The sequence below is a fragment of the Oncorhynchus keta genome, chromosome 34 (genome assembly GCF_023373465.1).
Source record: "Oncorhynchus keta strain PuntledgeMale-10-30-2019 chromosome 34, Oket_V2, whole genome shotgun sequence".
Classification (NCBI taxonomy): Eukaryota; Metazoa; Chordata; class Actinopteri; order Salmoniformes; family Salmonidae; genus Oncorhynchus; species Oncorhynchus keta.
In genome coordinates, this window is record NC_068454.1 from 8,231,573 (window position 1) to 8,250,119 (window position 18,547).

Below are 18,547 nucleotides of genomic sequence, written 5' to 3' on the forward strand. Positions count from 1 at the left end.
AAGGTCCCCAAATCGCACACATCCCTCGGTCGCAAAGGGTGGCTACTTTGAAGAATCTTGAATATAAAATATATTTTGATTTGTTTAACACTTGTTTTGTTACTACATAATTCCATATGTGTTATTTAATAGTTTTGATGTTGTCACTATTATTCTACAATGTAGAAAATAGTAAAAAATAAAAATAAAAAAACTGAGGTGTCCAAACTTTTGACTGGTACTGTACAGTCGTCGCCAAAAGTTTTGAGAATGACACAAATATTAATTTCCACAAAGTTTGCTGCTTCAGTGTCTTCAGATATTTTTGTAAGATGTTAATATGGAATACTGAAGTATAATTATAAGCATTTCATAAGTGTCAACGTCTTTTATTGACAATTACATGAAGTTGATGCAAAGAGTCAATGTTTGCAGTGTTATTAAGGTCTGGGGAGTTTCCTGGCCATGGACCCAAAATATCAATGTTTTGTTCCCGAGCCACTTACTTATCACTTTTGCCTTATGGCAAGGTGCTCCATCATGCTGGAAAGGGCATTGTTCATCACCAAACTGTTCCTGGATGGTTGGGAGAAGTTGCTCTCGGAGGATGTGTTGGTACCATTCTTTATTCATGGCTGTATTTTTTAGCAAAATTGTGAGTGAGCCCACTCCCTTGGCTGAGAAACAACCCCACACATGAATGGTCTCAGGATGCTTTACTGTTGGAATGACACAGAACTGATGGTAGCGCTCACCTTGTCTTCTCCGGACAAGATTTTTTCCGGATGCCCCAAACAATCGGAAAGGGTATTCGTCAGAGAAAATTACTTTACCCCAGTCCTCAGCAGTCCAATCCCTGTACCTTTTGCAGAATATCAGCCTGTCCCTGATGTTTTTCCTGGAGAGAAGTGGCTTCTTTGCTGCCCTTCTTGACACCAGGTCATCCTCCAAAAGTCTTCGCCTCACTGACGTCCGGATGCACTCACACCTGCCTGCTGCAATTCCTGAGCAAGCTCTGTGCTGGTAGTGCCCCGATCCTGCAACTGAATCAACGTTAGGAGACGGTCCTGGTGCTTGCTGGACTTTCTTGTGCGCCCTGAAGCCTTCTTCACAACAATTGAACTGCTCTCCTTGAAGGTTGTGATGATCTGATAAATGGTTGATTTAGGTACAATCTTACCGGCAGCAATATCCTTGCCTGTGAAGCCCTTTTTGTGCAAAGCAATGATGACGGCACGTGTTTCCTTGCAGGTAACCATGATTGACAGAGGAAGAACAATGATTCCAAGCACCACCCTCCTTTTGAAGCTTCCAGTCTGTTATTCAAACTCAATCAGCATGACAGAGCGATCTCCAGCCTTGTCCTTGTCAACACTCACACCTATGTTAATGAGAGAATCACTGACATGATGTCAGCTGGTCATTTTGTGGCAGGGCTGAAATGCAGTGGAAATGTTTTTGGGGGATTCCGTTAATTTGCATGGCAAAGAGGGACTTAACAATGAATTGCAATTCATCTGATCACTCTTCATAACATTCTGGAGTATATGCAAATTGCCATCATACAAACTGAGGCAGCAGACTTTGTGAAAATTAATATTTGTGTCATTCTCAAAACTTTTGGCCATGACTGTAGATAAAAGAAAATGGATGATTTGTGTGAAACATGCTGTACACCTTGATAAAGGTCATAAGCCAAGTTGTGCCATGGGTGGTTTGGGTGGCATGTGGTTTGGGTGGCATTATCTATGTCCTTCATCAATAAAACAACGGGGGAGATGTGTGTTTGTGGTGTCCTTTATGCATTACCATCTAGAAACTCTGCCTGCCTGCCTGCCTGCCTGCCTGCCTGCCTGCCTGCCTGCCTGGCTGCCTGCCTGTGTTTAACTGATGTCCAATTATATAGTAGCTTCTTCCCACTACCAGTTGCAACGGCATAGTGGATTTTATTAGTTGTATAGTACAGTGACTGGTGCAATGAGAGTTATTGATTGGTTTGATGGGGGATGTTCTAATATAATTGGTGCAGAGCCCAGTGGGTTCCTGTAACTAGTGCATGAAAGAAAACAAGGTAGGCAGCCAGTATGACACTTTAGGAACAGGCGCCTGCAGGAGGAAAAACATCTCTATTCGATGATGTTCTGGCTAGGCCTGAATAACAGGCAGACAGCAGTGGAGGCTGCTGATTGGAGGACGGCTCATAATAATGGCTAGAACAGAGTGAATGGAATATCATCAAACACCTGAAAACCAATGCGTTTGATGTTGTTGGTACCTTTACACCTATTCCGTTCCAGCCATTACAAGGTGCCAGTCCTCCCCAATTAAGGTGCCACCAACCTCCTGTAGGTAGACAGTGTTCAGACTCAGAGCCAGAAGGATTTCAACCACATTCACACAACAATAATACGAAGTAAGATATTGACAGATGGGTTCATTAGTCTTGAGACCACGTAAACAATGTAATCTCAATGCAATTTGTATTATTCTGTAGGTAAATGTACGACACTCCATTTAGTATGATTTGTTACATTATAAACGGAATTGTGTTTGTACCAGGTCATACGGATTAGAAGACGTTTACTATCATAAGTCTTACCCAGTCGTACAATAGCATAAAGATTGGATGATGCAACTTGTCATACCTGCTGGAGGACGTATAGTATTGCACGTCTTTATCTGAGACCAGGTTACGCAATAACACCAAAGGAGAATTATAGGGAGGATGTACGTTGGCGATTAAGGGAACTAAAACGACCAAGGTTAGGTGAATTTATGTAGCAGGTTAGGTGAAGTGGGTTACGTTTAGAATAAGGGTTATCTAAAATGCTACAGTTGTCCCTGACAAGACTCAAACATGCAACCTTTGAATTGCTAGACTGTCGCGTATAATACCTACCCATCCTCCCCAACCAGCATCCCTACTTTTAGTTTCTGTCTAAAGTAACTAGACCATTAGTAGGTATTATAAGTCTGGGAGGTGCTCAGAAATACATAAAGTATGTTTCATGTGGCTCTAAGTAAATTGTCCTATAAAGAAATGGTAGGGAGAGAGAGAGCCGCCTGCCATAGTGTAGTAACTGCCCATGGCAACAATATCAGCACTTACAAAGACAAATAGGTGCATTTAATATTCAGCTCTTTTGAAATAATGTTAAAATATGTAATAGATGGTGTTGCCCAGGGGCAGAAGCCAAATGCAAAGCGCTAGATACCAACACCGCTCTTCCTTACTGTGTGAAAGACAACTGTGAAATATACATACCACTCTTGGGTCTAGATTTGGCTTCATTTGCTGTTGTTAATTATTCTCTCCCCCTGCTGATCACGTGTGATATAGGTAGTTTACACCATTTTGTTACCATTAGAGATGCAAAAAACAAATCTATGATAGATCGAGCCTTGATTGGCACATAAAACGGACCTTATGCTCACCACAACAGAATGTGGTTATACATTTCAGCTGCATGTCAAGCATTCAAGTGTAGCGTTCATACTTGAAGCTTGAAATGAGACAAGATTTTCATTGGTTTCAGTGAAATGCATTTGTGACTGAATGGAGACAGAGAAACTATCTGTATTTAGTGTCATTGGCCATCTGTAGGGTCAAACAGAGGGGATACATTACTTTTACACCGTGTCTCAAATACGGTGCCATTTGGATGCAGCTAGGCAATCTGAACTTTCAAATCAACTGCCCCAGGCTTTCTCTCTCCGTCTCCTCCTTCAAATCAACTGCCCCAGGCTCTCTCTCTCTGTCTCCTCCTTCAAATCAACTGCCCCAGGCTTTCTCTCTCCGTCTCCTCCTTCAAATCAACTGCCCCAGGCTTTCTCTCTCCGTCTCCTCCTTCAAATCAACTGCCGCAGGCTCTCTCTCTCTGTCTCCTCCTTCAAATCAACTGCCCCAGGCTTTCTCTCTCCGTCTCCTCCTTCAAATCAACTGCCCCAGGCTCTCTCTCTGTCTCCTCCTTCAAATCAACTGCCCCAGGCTCTCTCTCTCTGTCTCCTCCTTCAAATCAACTGCCCCAGGCTCTCTCTCTCTCTCTCTGTCTCCTCCTTCAAATCAACTGCCCCAGGCTCTCTCTCTCCGTCTCCTCCTTCAAATCAACTGCCCCAGGCTCTCTCTCTCCGTCTCCTCCTTCAAATCAACTCCCCCTGGCTCTCTCTCTCCGTCTCCTCCTTCAAATCAACTGCCCCAGGCTCTCTCTCTCCGTCTCCTCCTTCAAATCAACTGCCCCAGGCTCTCTCTCTCTGTCTCCTCCTTCAAATCAACTGCCCCAGGCTCTCTCTCTCCGTCTCCTCCTTCAAATCAACTGCCCCAGGCTCTCTCTCTCTGTCTCCTCCTTCAAATCAACTGCCCCAGGCTCTCTCTCTCTGTCTCCTCCTTCAAATCAACTGCCCCAGGCTCTCTCTCTCTGTCTCCTCCTTCAAATCAACTGCCCCAGGCTCTCTCTCTCCGTCTCCTCCTTCAAATCAACTGCCCCAGGCTCTCTCTCTCTGTCTCCTCCTTCAAATCAACTGCCCCAGGCTCTCTCTCTCCATCTCCTCCTTCAAATCAACTCCCCCTGGCTCTCTTGTGCTCTGTCTCCTCCTCCAGATCAACGCCCCCTGACTCTCTCTCGGTTTCCTCCTCCCTGGGGACGCTCATCTCAGCTGCTGTTTGTCCACAGATCAGATATCCAAACACATGTACAATACTTCCCCCTCACAACCTACTGACAGGTTCAATTTACAGTGAGATTAGTGTGTAGCACTGGGCGGAGTTCCAGGGGTATTCCCCATGGTTCCGTGAGAGTGTACCCTGTCACCCTAGTGTTTCAAACAGAGCCCATCTCTTTTCTTTGGAATCTGATGTGGACGGCAGGGATAACATGCAGCAGCAGTTGCTGCCAGTCAGTTCAATGTGCTGTTTCAGCACTGAATGACAGGACAGCTCCCAGAGGTCAACATTACTTGTGTTTTCTGGAGGGAGGATTTTAATGCTTGCAATGCATTTAAGAAAATTGTTATGTGTGTGTGTGTGTTTGTTAAGCTTGGGCGGTATACCATATATTTTCGCAAACAAGGGTATTTACTATTACTGACGGTATGATTTTCAATACTGTTCCCCATTTCTCCTCCAGAAAAATCTCACAGAAATTATGTTGATTCACATTAAGTAAGCATTTCACGGTAAGGTCTTCTACACCTGTTGTATTCGGCACATGTGACAAATAAAGATGTTATTTGATTGTGTTTTTTTTTTTACAAATAGCACAAAGCAAACGGAAGTTTCTTGACATGATGTCCACTGCTGAGCAGCACAAGAGAGGTGATCAAGTTACACTTACTACTGTTGGCCAGCTCAATGTATAATAACTCAACTCAGCAGAAAAAAGAAACATCCTCTCACTGTCAACTGCGTTTATTTTCAGCAACATGTGTAAATATTTGTATAAACATAACAAGATTCAACAACTGAGACATGAACTGAACAAGTTCCACAGACATGTGACTAACAGAAATTGAATAATGGGTACCTGAACAAAGGAGGGCTCAAAATAACAGTCAGTATCTGATGTGGCCACCAGCTGCATTAAGTACTGCAATGCATCTCTTCCTCATGGACTGCACCAGATTTGGCAGTTCTTGCTGTGAGATGTTACCCCACTCTTCCACCCAGGCACCTGCAAGTTCCTGGACATTTCTGAGGGGAATGACCCTAGCCCTCACTCTCCGATCCAACGGGTCCCAGACGTGCTCAATGGGATTGAGATCCGGGCTCTTCACTGGCCATGGCAGAACACTGACATTCCTGTCTTGCAGGAAATAACACACAGAATGAGCAGTATGGCTGGTGGCATTGTAAGGCTGGAGAGTCATGTCAGGATGATCCTGCAGGAAGGGTACCACATGAGAGAGGAGGATGTCTTCCCTGTAACGCACAGAGTTAAGATTGCCTGCAATGACAACAAGCTCAGTCCGAGGATGCTGTGACACACCGCCCCAGACCATGACGGACCCTCCACCTCCAAATCGATCCTGCTCCAGAGTACAGGCCTCAGTGTAACTCTCATTCCTTCGACGATGAACGCGAATCCGACCATCACCCCTGGTGAGACAAAACCGTGACTCATCAGTGAAGAGCACTTTTTGTCAGTCCTGTCTGGTCCAGCGACGTTGGGTTTGTGCCCATAAGTGACGTTGTTGCCTGTAATGTTTGGTGAGGACCTGCCTTGATTTTTTGTGTGTAGTCCCGGGCTACATTATAACATTGAGCCTGTGTGTTATAGCCAGCAGAGGTGGTGAGGAAGTTTGCTCCAGTTGTTGTACAGTGAAACTGAGCCTAGGTAGACTTTAATAAATGATGACGGTTCTATCCCGGGCCCTCTGCAGTAACAGAGGGCTGGGCCCAGGCCGAGCTGAACAATTCATGACCAGGTTAGCAGTCAGAGGAAGTGAGTTTCTGGACGTTAGGTTTGTTTCTGATACTCAACAATGGCGGTGGTTATACATGGACGGGGATCCCTCAGCTAATGGTATTGCTCTGAGAAACAGACAGTGGATATACAGTAATACTGTATGTATTTTGTTAGTAAGGTTTATGTTTCATAATCAAACGAATCAGTTATAATACATTATCAATATTTTGTAAATACCAACATTACCTTCAATGTTGTAGATTACAACAACAAAAAAAGAGAAACAGAAAGTCCATAACCCCTCCAAAATAATAAGATCAAGAATTGTAAACCCTCCTCCTCAAGAGTAGCAATTTTCCACCAGCAGTCAGCCTTCGGGGAAACATAACAGTTGTTGAGTAATAACCAATAAAAGTATGGCACTCCTGGGAGTTGCCATGGCAACGAAGGTCTGTGGACTTCAGGCTCCACATTATAATCCAAGTTGAAACACAAAGATCACGACCCCGCCTACTTTATTAAAGAGATTTCATTTCACATCAACTACATGTCTATATGTATGTGTGGGAGAGGAGCAGGAAGCAGTATGTTGACCTCTGAAGGTGTCTGATTTCTGTTCATAGCTTATAGTTCAAACCCACATCAAACCCACATCAGACCCAGATCAAAACAACAATCAACCCTAAGAATCCAATGGTCTCTAGACTATATGTAGTCAGAGGCGCTATGACTTTTCAGTGTCTTATAAATACATATACAAATAATGTTTGATTTGATTACCGGTAGTGCACACAAGGGGCACTATTTCTTTCCAAACTATAATAAATAAAAAATTATATATATATAAATACGTATGTACGTACTGTATACTAACAAAATACTAGTGAGATTGTAAGGGTTTTCCTGTGGTGAAGTAGAGGAGGACCAAAACGCAGCGTGGTTATATTGATTTATGTTTAATAAAAACAGATAAACATGAACACTACAAAACAATAAACGTGGAAAACCAAAAACAGCCCTATCTGGTGCAAAACACAGAGACAGGAACAATCACCCACCAACACACAGTGAAACCCAGGCTACCTAAATATGATTCTCAATCAGAGACAACTAATGACACCTGCCTCTGATTGAGAACCATACTAGGCCGAAACATAGAAATACCCCAAAACATAGAAAAACAAACATAGACTGCCCACCCAATTCACACCCTGACCATACTAAATAATGACAAAACAAAGGAAATAAAGGTCAGAACGTGACAGAGATCTCATAGTGGACGCTGGATAAATGCTAAGAAGTGCAAACAAACATAAACTAAATGCAAGAACTGACAACCCAGCTCATAAAGTTATACATATCAAAAGGCACATCCAGAAGGGGATTGATTGTCTCTGCTGTCCCGGGGAACAGTGGGTTAACTGCCTTGCTCAGGGGTAGAACAACACATTTTTACCTTCTCATCTCAGGGATTCGACCCAGCAACCTGGCCCAACTATCTAACCACTAGGCTACCTCCCACCCCTTAATTGCACTAGTTAATAACCTCTGTTTTCATTGAGTTTGAAACCTTCATTGTGATCTTGCAAGCTAGCCACCAATTTTAAATTGTTTTTGTATTCAGGGGAAACGCATTGAGACCAGAGTCTCATTCACAAAGGTACCCTTTGTGAATGCAATATGAAACAAAACTGCAACCAATACAATGTCAAATTAAATAAAAAATACAGCACAACACAACATTTAACAAAAACAGTTTGTTTTTGTAGCCGATATGAGTAAGACCTTTAAACAGGTCAACACTCACAAGGCCGCTGAGCCAGACGGATTACCAGGACGTGTGAGCCTATAATACCAACATGTTTCAAACAGACCACCATAGTCCCCCTGCTCAAGAACACTAAGGTAACCTGCCTAAACGACTACAGACCCGTAGCACTCACGTATGTAGCCATGAAGTGCTTCGAAAGGCTGGTAATGGCTCACATTAACACCATTATCCCAGAAACCCTAGACCCACTCCAATTTGCATACCACCCAAACAGATCCACAGATGATGCAATCTCTATTGCACTTCACACTGCCCTTTCCCACCTGGACAAAAGGAACGCCTATGTGAGAATGCTATTCATTGACTACAGCTCAGCTTCCAACACCATAGTGCCTTTAAAGCTAATCACTAAGCTAAGGATCCTGGGACTAAACACCTCCCTCTGCAACTGTTTCCTGGACTTCCTGATGTGCCGCCCCCAAGTGGTGAGGGTAGGTTGGAACACATCTGCCACGCTGATCCTCAACACTGAAGCCCCTCAGGGGTGTGTGCTCAGTTCCCTCCTGTATACCCTCTTCACCCACGACTGCATGGCCAGGCATGACTTCAACACCATCATTAAGTTTGCAGACGACACAACAGCCTGATCACCGACAATGATGAGACAACCTATAGGGGGAAGGTCAGAGACGTGGCCGTGTGGTTGCAGGACAACAACCTCTCCCTCAACGTGCTCAAGACAATGCTGATGATTGTGGACTACAGGAAAAGGAGGACCGAGAACAACCCCATTCTAATCGATGGGGCTGCAGTGGAGCAGGTTGAGAGCTTCAAGTTCCTTGGAGTCCACATCACCAACAAACTATAATGGTCCAAACACACCAAGACAGTCGTGAAGCGGGCACGACAAAGCCTATTACCCCTCAGGAAACTAAAAAGATTTGGCATGGGTCCTCTGATCCTCAAAAGGTTCTACAGCTGCAACATTGACAGCATCCTGACTGGTTGCATCTACGCCTGGTATGGGGACTGGTTGCATTACTGCCTGGTACGGCAACTGCTCGGCCTCCGACTGCAAGGCACTACAGAGGGTAGTGCATACGGCCCAGTACATCACTGGGGCTAAGATGCCTGCCATCCAGGACCTCTACACCAGGGGGTGTCAGGAGGAAGGCCCTAAAAAAATGTAAGACCCCATCCACCCATATCATAGACTGTTTTCTCTGCTACCGCACAGCAAACGGTACCAGAACGCCAAGTCTTGGACCAAAATTCTTCTCAACAGTTTTTACCCCCAGCCATAAGACTCCTGAACAGGTAACCAAATGGCTACTCAAACTATTTGCATTGTTTCCCTCCACCCCCTGCCAAACCCTCTTTTATGCTGCTGCTACTCTCTGTTTATAATCTATGCATAGTCACTTTAGCCGTACCTACATGTACATACATATTACCTCAATTAGACCGACTAACCGGTGCCCCTGCACATTGACTCTGGACAGGTACCACCTGTATATAGCCTCACTACTGTTATTTTACTGTTTTTTTTTTCTTTAATTATTTATTGTTTACATAATACTTATTTTTTACGTAAAAATTGCACTGTTGGTTAAGGGCTTGTAAGAAAGCATTTCACTGACAAGGTCTACTACACCTGTTGTATTTGGTGATGTTGCACGTGACAAATACACTTTGATTTGATATGTTCTAAAGGTTTAAGACTTTTTAATGGCTGCTGAATTCAGGTAAATGGTGTCACCGTAGTCAAGAACTGGCAGGGAAGTTGACTGTACAATCTGCCCTCTTTAAATCTTCACTTTTAAACTGGCTCATCATTACGTTTTTGAAATGTTAAATCCTTTCCAATCCAAATGCCCAGATATTTAGCTAGAAAATTAGCTAACCAAATTCCTAGCTTGGGCCATGAGCTGGAGAAAATGTTTTTTGGCACATCTTAGACAGTTATCTTAAAAACGCAGGACCCTGTCTTTCAAAGATAATTCTTAAAAATCTAAATAACTTCACAGATCTTCATTGTAAAGGGTTAAAACACTGTTTTCCATGCTTGTTCAATGAACCATAAACAATTCATGAACATGCACCTAAGGAAGGGTCGTTAAGACACTAACAGCTTACAGACGTTAGGCAATTAAGGTCACAGTTATAAAAACGTAGGACACTAAAGAGGCCTTTCTACTTACTCTGAAAAACACCATAAGAAAGATGCCCAGGGCCCCTGCTCATCTGCAGCATGCCTAAGGCACGAGGACTGCAGATGTGGCCGGGGCAATAAATTGCAATGTCTGTACTGTGAGACATCTAAGACAGCGCTACACGGAGACAGGACGGACAGCTGCTCGTCCTTGCAGTGGCAGACCACGTGTAACAACACCTGCACAGGATCGGTACATCCGAACATCACACCTGCGGGACAGGTGCAGGATGGCAACAACAACTTCCTGAGTTACACCAGGGACCCACCATCCCTCCATCAGTGCTCAGACTGTCTGCAATAGGCTGAGAGAGGATTTTATACAGCTTTCCTTCCATTCAGAATGGTATTTTGAAGGCATATCTTTTGAATCTGTGAGTAGAATCACGCTCCATTTATAAATAGCAAAGGCTTCCGGAGGATTGCCATTGCTGCCATCGGAGAGCCTCTATCTGCATTTTTGTCAGAAATAGTTTTTTGACATAGACTTGTTCAATGTTCTCTACCTACTGTATATAGTCCTCTAAATACCCCTAATTCATGTTGTATAGTAAAAAAAATAGGTTAGGATAGGCATACCACAAAATACTCACTGCTGAGGAAGAATGTACAGTATTTACTAAATAAAGCAAACACCATAACTCAGTATGCAATACAATTCTAACAAACAACAAATATCGAAAAAGATAATGCAATTACATGTACAAATGACCTCTAACCTGTACCCCAGCACACTGACTCGGTACCAGTACCCCCTGTATATAGCCTCGTTATTGTTATGTTATTGTGTTACTTTTATAATTTGTACTTTAGTTTATTTGGTTAATATTTTCTTAACTCTTCTTGAACTGCACTGTTGGTTAAGGGCTTGTAAGTAAGCATGTCACTTGTTTGATTTGATACTGATTTGATTTGACCTCTGGTCGGATGCAGTCCTATACATATTAACTCAGCTGTGTTGAAAATATGGCCTGAATACACAGCCAGGGGAACCTGCTGCGTTCTGTTAATGCACTGTGGCTCCAATAAATCCACAGCATGTGGAAACGCTAATACCTCTCAAACACACCATTTTACTGGAGGAAATCAGATTGCATGGCCCTGTTTGGAGCCCAGTCTATCCTACTGCTATGCTGTTCTATAGGTTACAGAGTAGGCTACAGATGTTATTTCCAATAGACGCCCCTTTAATTTAATACACAAAACACACTGACATTAAGCCGGGTTGGTAACTGGGGAGAAATAAAGAGTGAAAGGAAGAAAGGCTTTGAATAATGAATGTGAAGAGAGGCCTGTTAAACAGGCCTGTTAAACAGCAGAGATGCCTTTGATGTGACATAACTTACTGCCACAGTGTTCATATCATCACACATCATTGTTCAAATATGGAGAGACACACAGAAAGAAAGGGAGGGAGGGAGACAGAGAGAGAGACCAAAAGTAGAAAGAGTCATGTCTATAGGGTCCGCTCACCAACCAAGAATTCACAAAATGGGACAAACACCAAATTGAGAATCTGCATGAGGAATTCTTAACAAAAATAGAGCGAATATATTCCTTATTATTACGTGAATACCGAGTCTGAGTTCCCATCACCCTGTTAGATGTGACACAAGTGTTATGTTTAATGACTTGAGTTAAGTGTCGTGGCAACGTGAGGATTAGAGTGTTTGGTGACTTTGCTATTTAGTTTTGGACTGTTGGGTTTTCATAATCTTCAATTGGTAGACAAAATACAAGACAGATTCTACAGGAAAGACAGTTTCTTCTTGGCTCATTCAGTACTTCCATTCATTATTTCCAAAAAAAGTGGCAATTAAGACATGGGTTTCTGTTTGCTCCCTGATAAACTATTCCTGCCATTGCCCTTATCACATAATTCCTTAGGGCTCCCTGTTCTCTAATAAATCTCCTGAAATGTCAAAATAAAACCAATTTCATGCCTCTGACAGCACAAGAGTGAGATGTTTTTTATGTGTCTCGAATTACATTATTAATGTGATTCACATTCAGTGACTGAATACTGGTTAAGGAACATTGTCCATGACATTCAAACTAGACATCCACTTGTTATGAGTTGGGATTAGGGTTGCAAAGTGAGGGTATTTTATAGGAAACATTCAAAGTTTACCGGTAAACTACCAGAATTGTTTATATTTCAAGGATTTTATCATTTATGTAATCTATCACAAGATATATATAGTGGTCCTTTTGGGCTCTTCAGATTATCACAGATGTCTGTAATTATCTCTGGCTTTCTGGGTGGCCTGATGACATGTCAAATACATGAAATAATTGAAGATGGTTTTTAAAATAGAATAACAAATATGTAACACATTCTCCTAAAATAAACCGTCAACTTAGTGAATACTATTGGTGTTTAATATGAGGGTTTCAGCATTAAATATCATAAAAAAAATATATACAGTGGGGCAAAAAAGTATTTAGTCAGCCACCAATTGTGCAAGTTCTCCCACTTAAAAATATGAGAGAGGCCTGTAATTTTCATCATAGGTGCACTTAAACTATGACAGACAAAATGTGAAAACAAAATCCAGAAAAACACATTGTAGGATTTGTAATGAATTTATTTGCAAATTAGGGTGGAAAATAAGTATTTGGTCACCTACAAACGAGCAAGATGTCTGGCTCTCACAGACCTGCAACTTCTTCTTTAAGAGGCTCCTCTGTCCTCCACTCGTTACCTGTATTAATGGCACCTCTTTGAACTTGTTATCAGTATAAAAGACACGTGTCCACAACCTCAAACAGTCACACTCCAAACTCCACTATGGCCAAGACCAAAGAGCTGTTCAAGGACATCAGAAACAAAATTGTAGACCTGAACCAGGCTGGGAAGACTGAATCTGCAATAGGTAAGCAGCTTGGTTTGAAGAAATCAACTGTGGGAGCAATTATTAGGAAATGGAAGGCATACAAGACCACTGATAATCTCCCTCGAACTGGGGCTCCACGCAAGATCTCCCCCTGTGGGGTCAAAATGATCACAAGAACGGTGAGCAAAAATCCCAGAACCACACGGGGGGACCTAGTGAATGACCAGCAGAGAGCTGGGACCAAAGTAACAAAGCCTACCATCAGTGACACACTACGCCGCCAGGGATTCAAATCCTGCAGTGCCAGACGTGTCCCCCTGCTTAAGCCAGTACATGTCCAGGCCCGTCTGAAGTTTGCTAGAGAGCATTTGGATGATCCAGAAGAAGATTGGGAGAATGTCATATGGTCAGATGAAACCAAAATTGAACTTTTTGGTAAAAACTCAACTCGTCGTGTTTGGAGGACAAAGAATGCTGAGTTGCATCCAAAGAACACCATACCTACTGTGTAGCATGGGGGTGGAAACATCATGCTTTGGGGCTGTTTTTCTGCAAAGTGACCAGGTCGACTGATCCGTGTAAAGGAAAGAATGAATGGGGCCATGAATCGTGAGACTTTGAGTGAAAACCTCCTTCCATCAGCAAGGGCATTGAAGATGAAATGTGGCTGGGTCTTTCAGCATGACAATGATCCCAAACACACCGCCCGGGCAACGAAGGACTGGCTTCGTAAGAAGCATATCAAGGTCCTGGAGTGGCCTAGCCAGTCTCCAGATCTCAACCCCATAGAAAATCTTTGGGGGGAGTTGAAAGTCCGTGTTGCCCAGCAACAGCCCCAAAACATCACTGCTCTAGAGGAGATCTGCATAGAGGAATGGGCCAAAATACCAGCAACAGTGTGTGAAAACCTTGTGAAGACCTACAGAAAACATTTCACCTCTGTCATTGCCAACAAAGGGTATATAACAAAGTATTGAGATAAACTTTTGTTATTGACCAAATACTTATTTTCCACCATAATTTGCAAATAAATTCATTAAAAATCCTACAATGTGATATTCTGGATTTCTTTTCCTAATTTTGTCTGTCATAGTTGAAGTGTACCTATGATGAAAATTACAGGCCTGTTGTCATAAGCGCAACGTGACTGCAAAAGAGACGTGGGAATGTCTGAGTGAAATATGGGACAAATCAACCTTTTTTTTAAATTACTGGTGTTTTAATTTGTTGCTAAAATGCAGGTCATCATTGTTTGGTTGCGTTCATGTGTGGAAGGAAAAGAGCAACACTAACAAACATGGAAGGGAGTGGACGTGACACACGGAGACCGTACCTAAAAGACGGGACATGGCTTGGGAATGAAAAGTCTGACACGAAAACCGAATTTACAGAAAATGTGCTACAGTATATCGTGATATGTATCGTTATCGGGATATGAAATGACCTATATCGTGATTTGAGATTTTGGCCATATGCCAGCCCTACTGGGACATGTAGTCACCCGAGATGGACTGCCTCAGACTATGCCGTGATGACTCATGCCGTGTAAAATGGAGTTAGATGTGATAAGATTTAATTTGACAGACTACTAGGATTGTATACTGAACAAAAATATAAACCCAACATGTAAAGTGTTGGTCCCATGTTTCATGAGCTGAAATAAAAGATCCCAGAAATGTTCCATACGCACAAAAAGCTTATTTCTCTCAAATGTTGTGCACAAATTTGTTTACATCCCTTTCAGTGAGCATTTCTCCTTTGCCAAAATAATCTATCCACCTGTCAGGTGTGGAATATTGTCAGAACTTCCACCGAGGGTGGCTCCCCTTCCTGCTCGGGTGGCTCCCCTTCCTGCTCGGGTGGCTCCACTTCCTGCTCGGGTGGCTCCCCTTCCTGCTCGGGTGGCTCCCCTTCCTGCTCGGGTGGCTCCACTTCCTGCTCGGGTGGCTCCCCTTCCTGCTCGGGTGGCTCCCCTTCCTGCTCGGGTGGCTCCCCTTCCTGCTCGGGTGGCTCCCCTTCCTGCTCGGGTGGCTCCACTTCCTGCTCGGGTGGCTCCACTTCCTGCTCGGGTGGCTCCACTTCCTGCTCGGGTGGCGCACGGCGGTCGTCGTCGCCGGCCTACTAGCGACCACCGATCCATTTTTCTTTTTTGTTTGGTTCTGTCTGTTTCTTACACCTGTGTTCTATTGAGTTCATTTCTGTGGGTTTATTAACCTCGTTGCCTGCTGGTATTTTGTGCGGGATTGTTTCTGTGTTTGTTTGGTGCGTGTGCTAGATTGCGCCACAGGCTATTCTCACGGTCGTTTGAGCCGTTGTGATTTATTTAGGAGTAGATTGTTTTTCCTCCTGTTGTCACTTCGAATTCCTGTTTTGTTGGGCGCCTTCGTTGGGTTTGTTTCCCGACCAGTTTTGTTGAGTTTTGGGACTTCCAAATAAACATGTTCTATTTGGACCTCAGTGCTCTCCTGCTCCTGACTCTTGCCTCCACCTCATCCTAGTGAGGCATCTTACACATATCAAGTAACTGATTAAACAGCATGATTTTTTTACACAGGTGCACCTTGTGCTGGGGACAATAAAAAGACCACTCTAAAATGTGCAGTTTTGTCACAACACAATTACACAATTGTCTCAAGTTTCGAAGGAGCTTGCAATTGGTATGCTGACTGCAGTAATGTCCACCAGAGCTGTTGCCAGAGAATGTAATATTCATTTCTCTACCATAAGCCACCTCCAACATTGTTTTAGAGAATTTGGCAGTATGTCTACCCAGCCTCACAATCACAGACCAAGTGTAATCACGCCAGCCCAGGACCTCCACATCCGGCTTCTTCACCTGCGGGATCATCTGAGACCAGCCACCTGAACAGCTGATGAAACTGAAGAGTGTTTCTGTCCGTAATAAAACCGTTTGTGGGGAAAAACTCATTCTGATTTGCTGGGCCTGGTTCCCCAGTGGGTGGACCTATGCCCTCCCAGGCTGCGCCCCTGCCCAGTCATGTGAAATCCATAGATTAGGGCCTTATTTATTTAAATTGACTGATTCCCTTATATGTAACTCAGTCAAATCTTTAAAAAATTGTTGCATGTTGCATTTATATTGTTGTTCAGTATATATGAAGAATAGACCTATGTGCTGTTGTAATGCAGTTTATCAATCTGCACAAATTTGAATTTTCTGTACATTTGTGCACTATACACTATTGGGGGGAAAAAAAGGTGCTATAATGAATCTAGAAGGGAACTACCCATTTTGGTTCAAGAGTGGTTCCCTTTCTACAGAGGGTTGTACATTAAACCAGACAGGGCCCTATGGGGACAGCTGAATAACCCCTTTGGAACCCTTTTTGTCTAAGAGCGTATGGGGAATAGGGTACCATTTCCGATGCAGCCTACACTCCCAGTCGCTATTAGAAACAACTTCCATTGGCTCACAGCAAAAACGTCACCCTTTTCAAATGCAATTTTCTTGTTGACTGCAATTATAAACCTACATTTAATTAAGAAAAGTATAACATGTCTAAAGATTAATGTAAACGTAACTTAAGAAAAAATGTAATGTAGGGCTTCCCTCACGCCCTTTCTCATGACTGCTTGCAGCCATGTGAGTGCTAGCCAGCTACCGACCATAACAATAAGCTAGCCAAGACCAACAACACAAACAAACAAACTCTAAAGCTACAAGTAGTTACAAACAGACTAAACAAGTTACATTTGTCACCTGTGATGAGATGTTTTCCACACACTTAGCGACGTATGTGTAGCCTATTTGGACACTGGGTCCCCAGATTTCCCACTCTCCCACGCCAAATAGCCTGAAGCCACAGGGCTCTTCTCACAGACTCTATTTCCCTACGTGGGAGCATTGTAAAACGTAGGTTGGGTATTTTCACCTGGTACATTGAATAGACCAGAATCTTTTCAGCATTTTTTTGTGATTTCTGTACAACAAAAATAGACAACAAAGTTGTCTCTTTTACAATTAGGGGTCAATTGGAAATAATGTTTTCCCAATTTGTGAGCGAAGTCCAGGGCAATTCTTTCTTATTACGTGAATATTGACTCGGCGTATAGGAATTTGTCATTACTCTAAAAGGCTCTGCATGTGGCCGTACAGCATTTACTGCGATGCGGCCTCCACAGAAGTCAAGGCCTTCATACTTGCGCTTTGCGGAACAGAGCAGAGCTGTTGTCAAGGAAATACGTTTGTGTTTATATATTGAACTCCCACACCTACCTACCGTCAACCGATCATGTCAAAGCAGAGCTATACAGAGCCCTCCAATGGAGGAGCAAGGCGATGACACTACTGTAAGTCTGATATGGCTGACCTCCTCTTTCTCCTCCTCTACAGCCATAGGACCAAGTCATCAGGCTGGCTGCCGCCTGGCACCTGCAGCACTGCACATGGACCCCCCAATGGATGGGACATGGCCACCAATAGAGACGGCAGAGACTTCTACATCAAGTAAGTGAGCTAAGATGGGAGGGGAGGAGACAAGTGGAGAGGAGAGGAAAATAGGAGAAGAAAAGAGAAGAGGAAAAAAAGGAGAGGAAAATAGCAGAGATGAAAAGAGGAGAGGAATAGAGGAGAGAATATGAGAGGAAAAGAGGAGAGGAATAGAGGAGAGAATATGAGAGGAAAAGAGGAGAGGAATAGAGGAGAGAATATGAGAGGAAAAGAGGAGAGGAAAGGAAATAGGAGAGGGGGAGAGGAAAAGAGGAGAGGAAAGGAAATAGGAGAGGGGGAGAGGAAAAGAGGAGAGAATATGAGAGGAAAAGAGGAGAGGAAAGGAAATAGGAGAGGGGGAGAGGAAAAGAGGAGAGAATATGAGAGGAAAAGAGGAGAGGAAAGGAAATAGGAGAGGGGGAGAGGAAAAGAGGAGAGAATATGAGAGGAAAAGAGGAGAGGAATAGAGGAGAGAATATGAGAGGAAAAGAGGAGAGGAATAGAGGAGAGAATATGAGAGGAAAAGAGGAGAGGAATAGAGGAGAGAATATGAGAGGAAAAGAGGAGAGGAATAGAGGAGAGAATATGGGAGGAAAAGAGGAGAGGAAAGGAAATAGGAGAGGGGGAGAGGAAAAGAGGAGAGGAAAGGAAATAGGAGAGGGGGAGAGGAAAAGAGGAGAGAATATGAGAGGAAAAGAGGAGAGGAAAGGAAATAGGAGAGGGGGAGAGGAAAAGAGGAGAGAATATGAGAGGAAAAGAGGAGAGGAAAGGAAATAGGAGAGGGGGAGAGGAAAAGAGGAGAGAATATGAGAGGAAAAGAGGAGAGGAAAGGAAATAGGAGAGGGGGAGAGGAATAGAGGAGAGAAAATGAGAGGAAAGGAGGAGAGGAAAGGAAAT

At 43.4% G+C, this 18,547-nt stretch overlaps 1 protein-coding gene across 1 annotated transcript in view; it reads left to right on the forward strand.

Moving 5' to 3' along the window:
* The window catches only part of LOC118366579 (FERM and PDZ domain-containing protein 4-like), a 78,012-nt gene that overhangs the window by 11,043 nt on the left and 48,422 nt on the right, over nt 1-18,547 (forward strand). Inside the window, exon 2 of the mRNA XM_052492933.1 lies at nt 17,555-17,668. Within this exon, the coding sequence (XP_052348893.1) occupies nt 17,555-17,668 (114 nt within the window). The remainder of the gene's footprint in view (nt 1-17,554; nt 17,669-18,547) is intronic.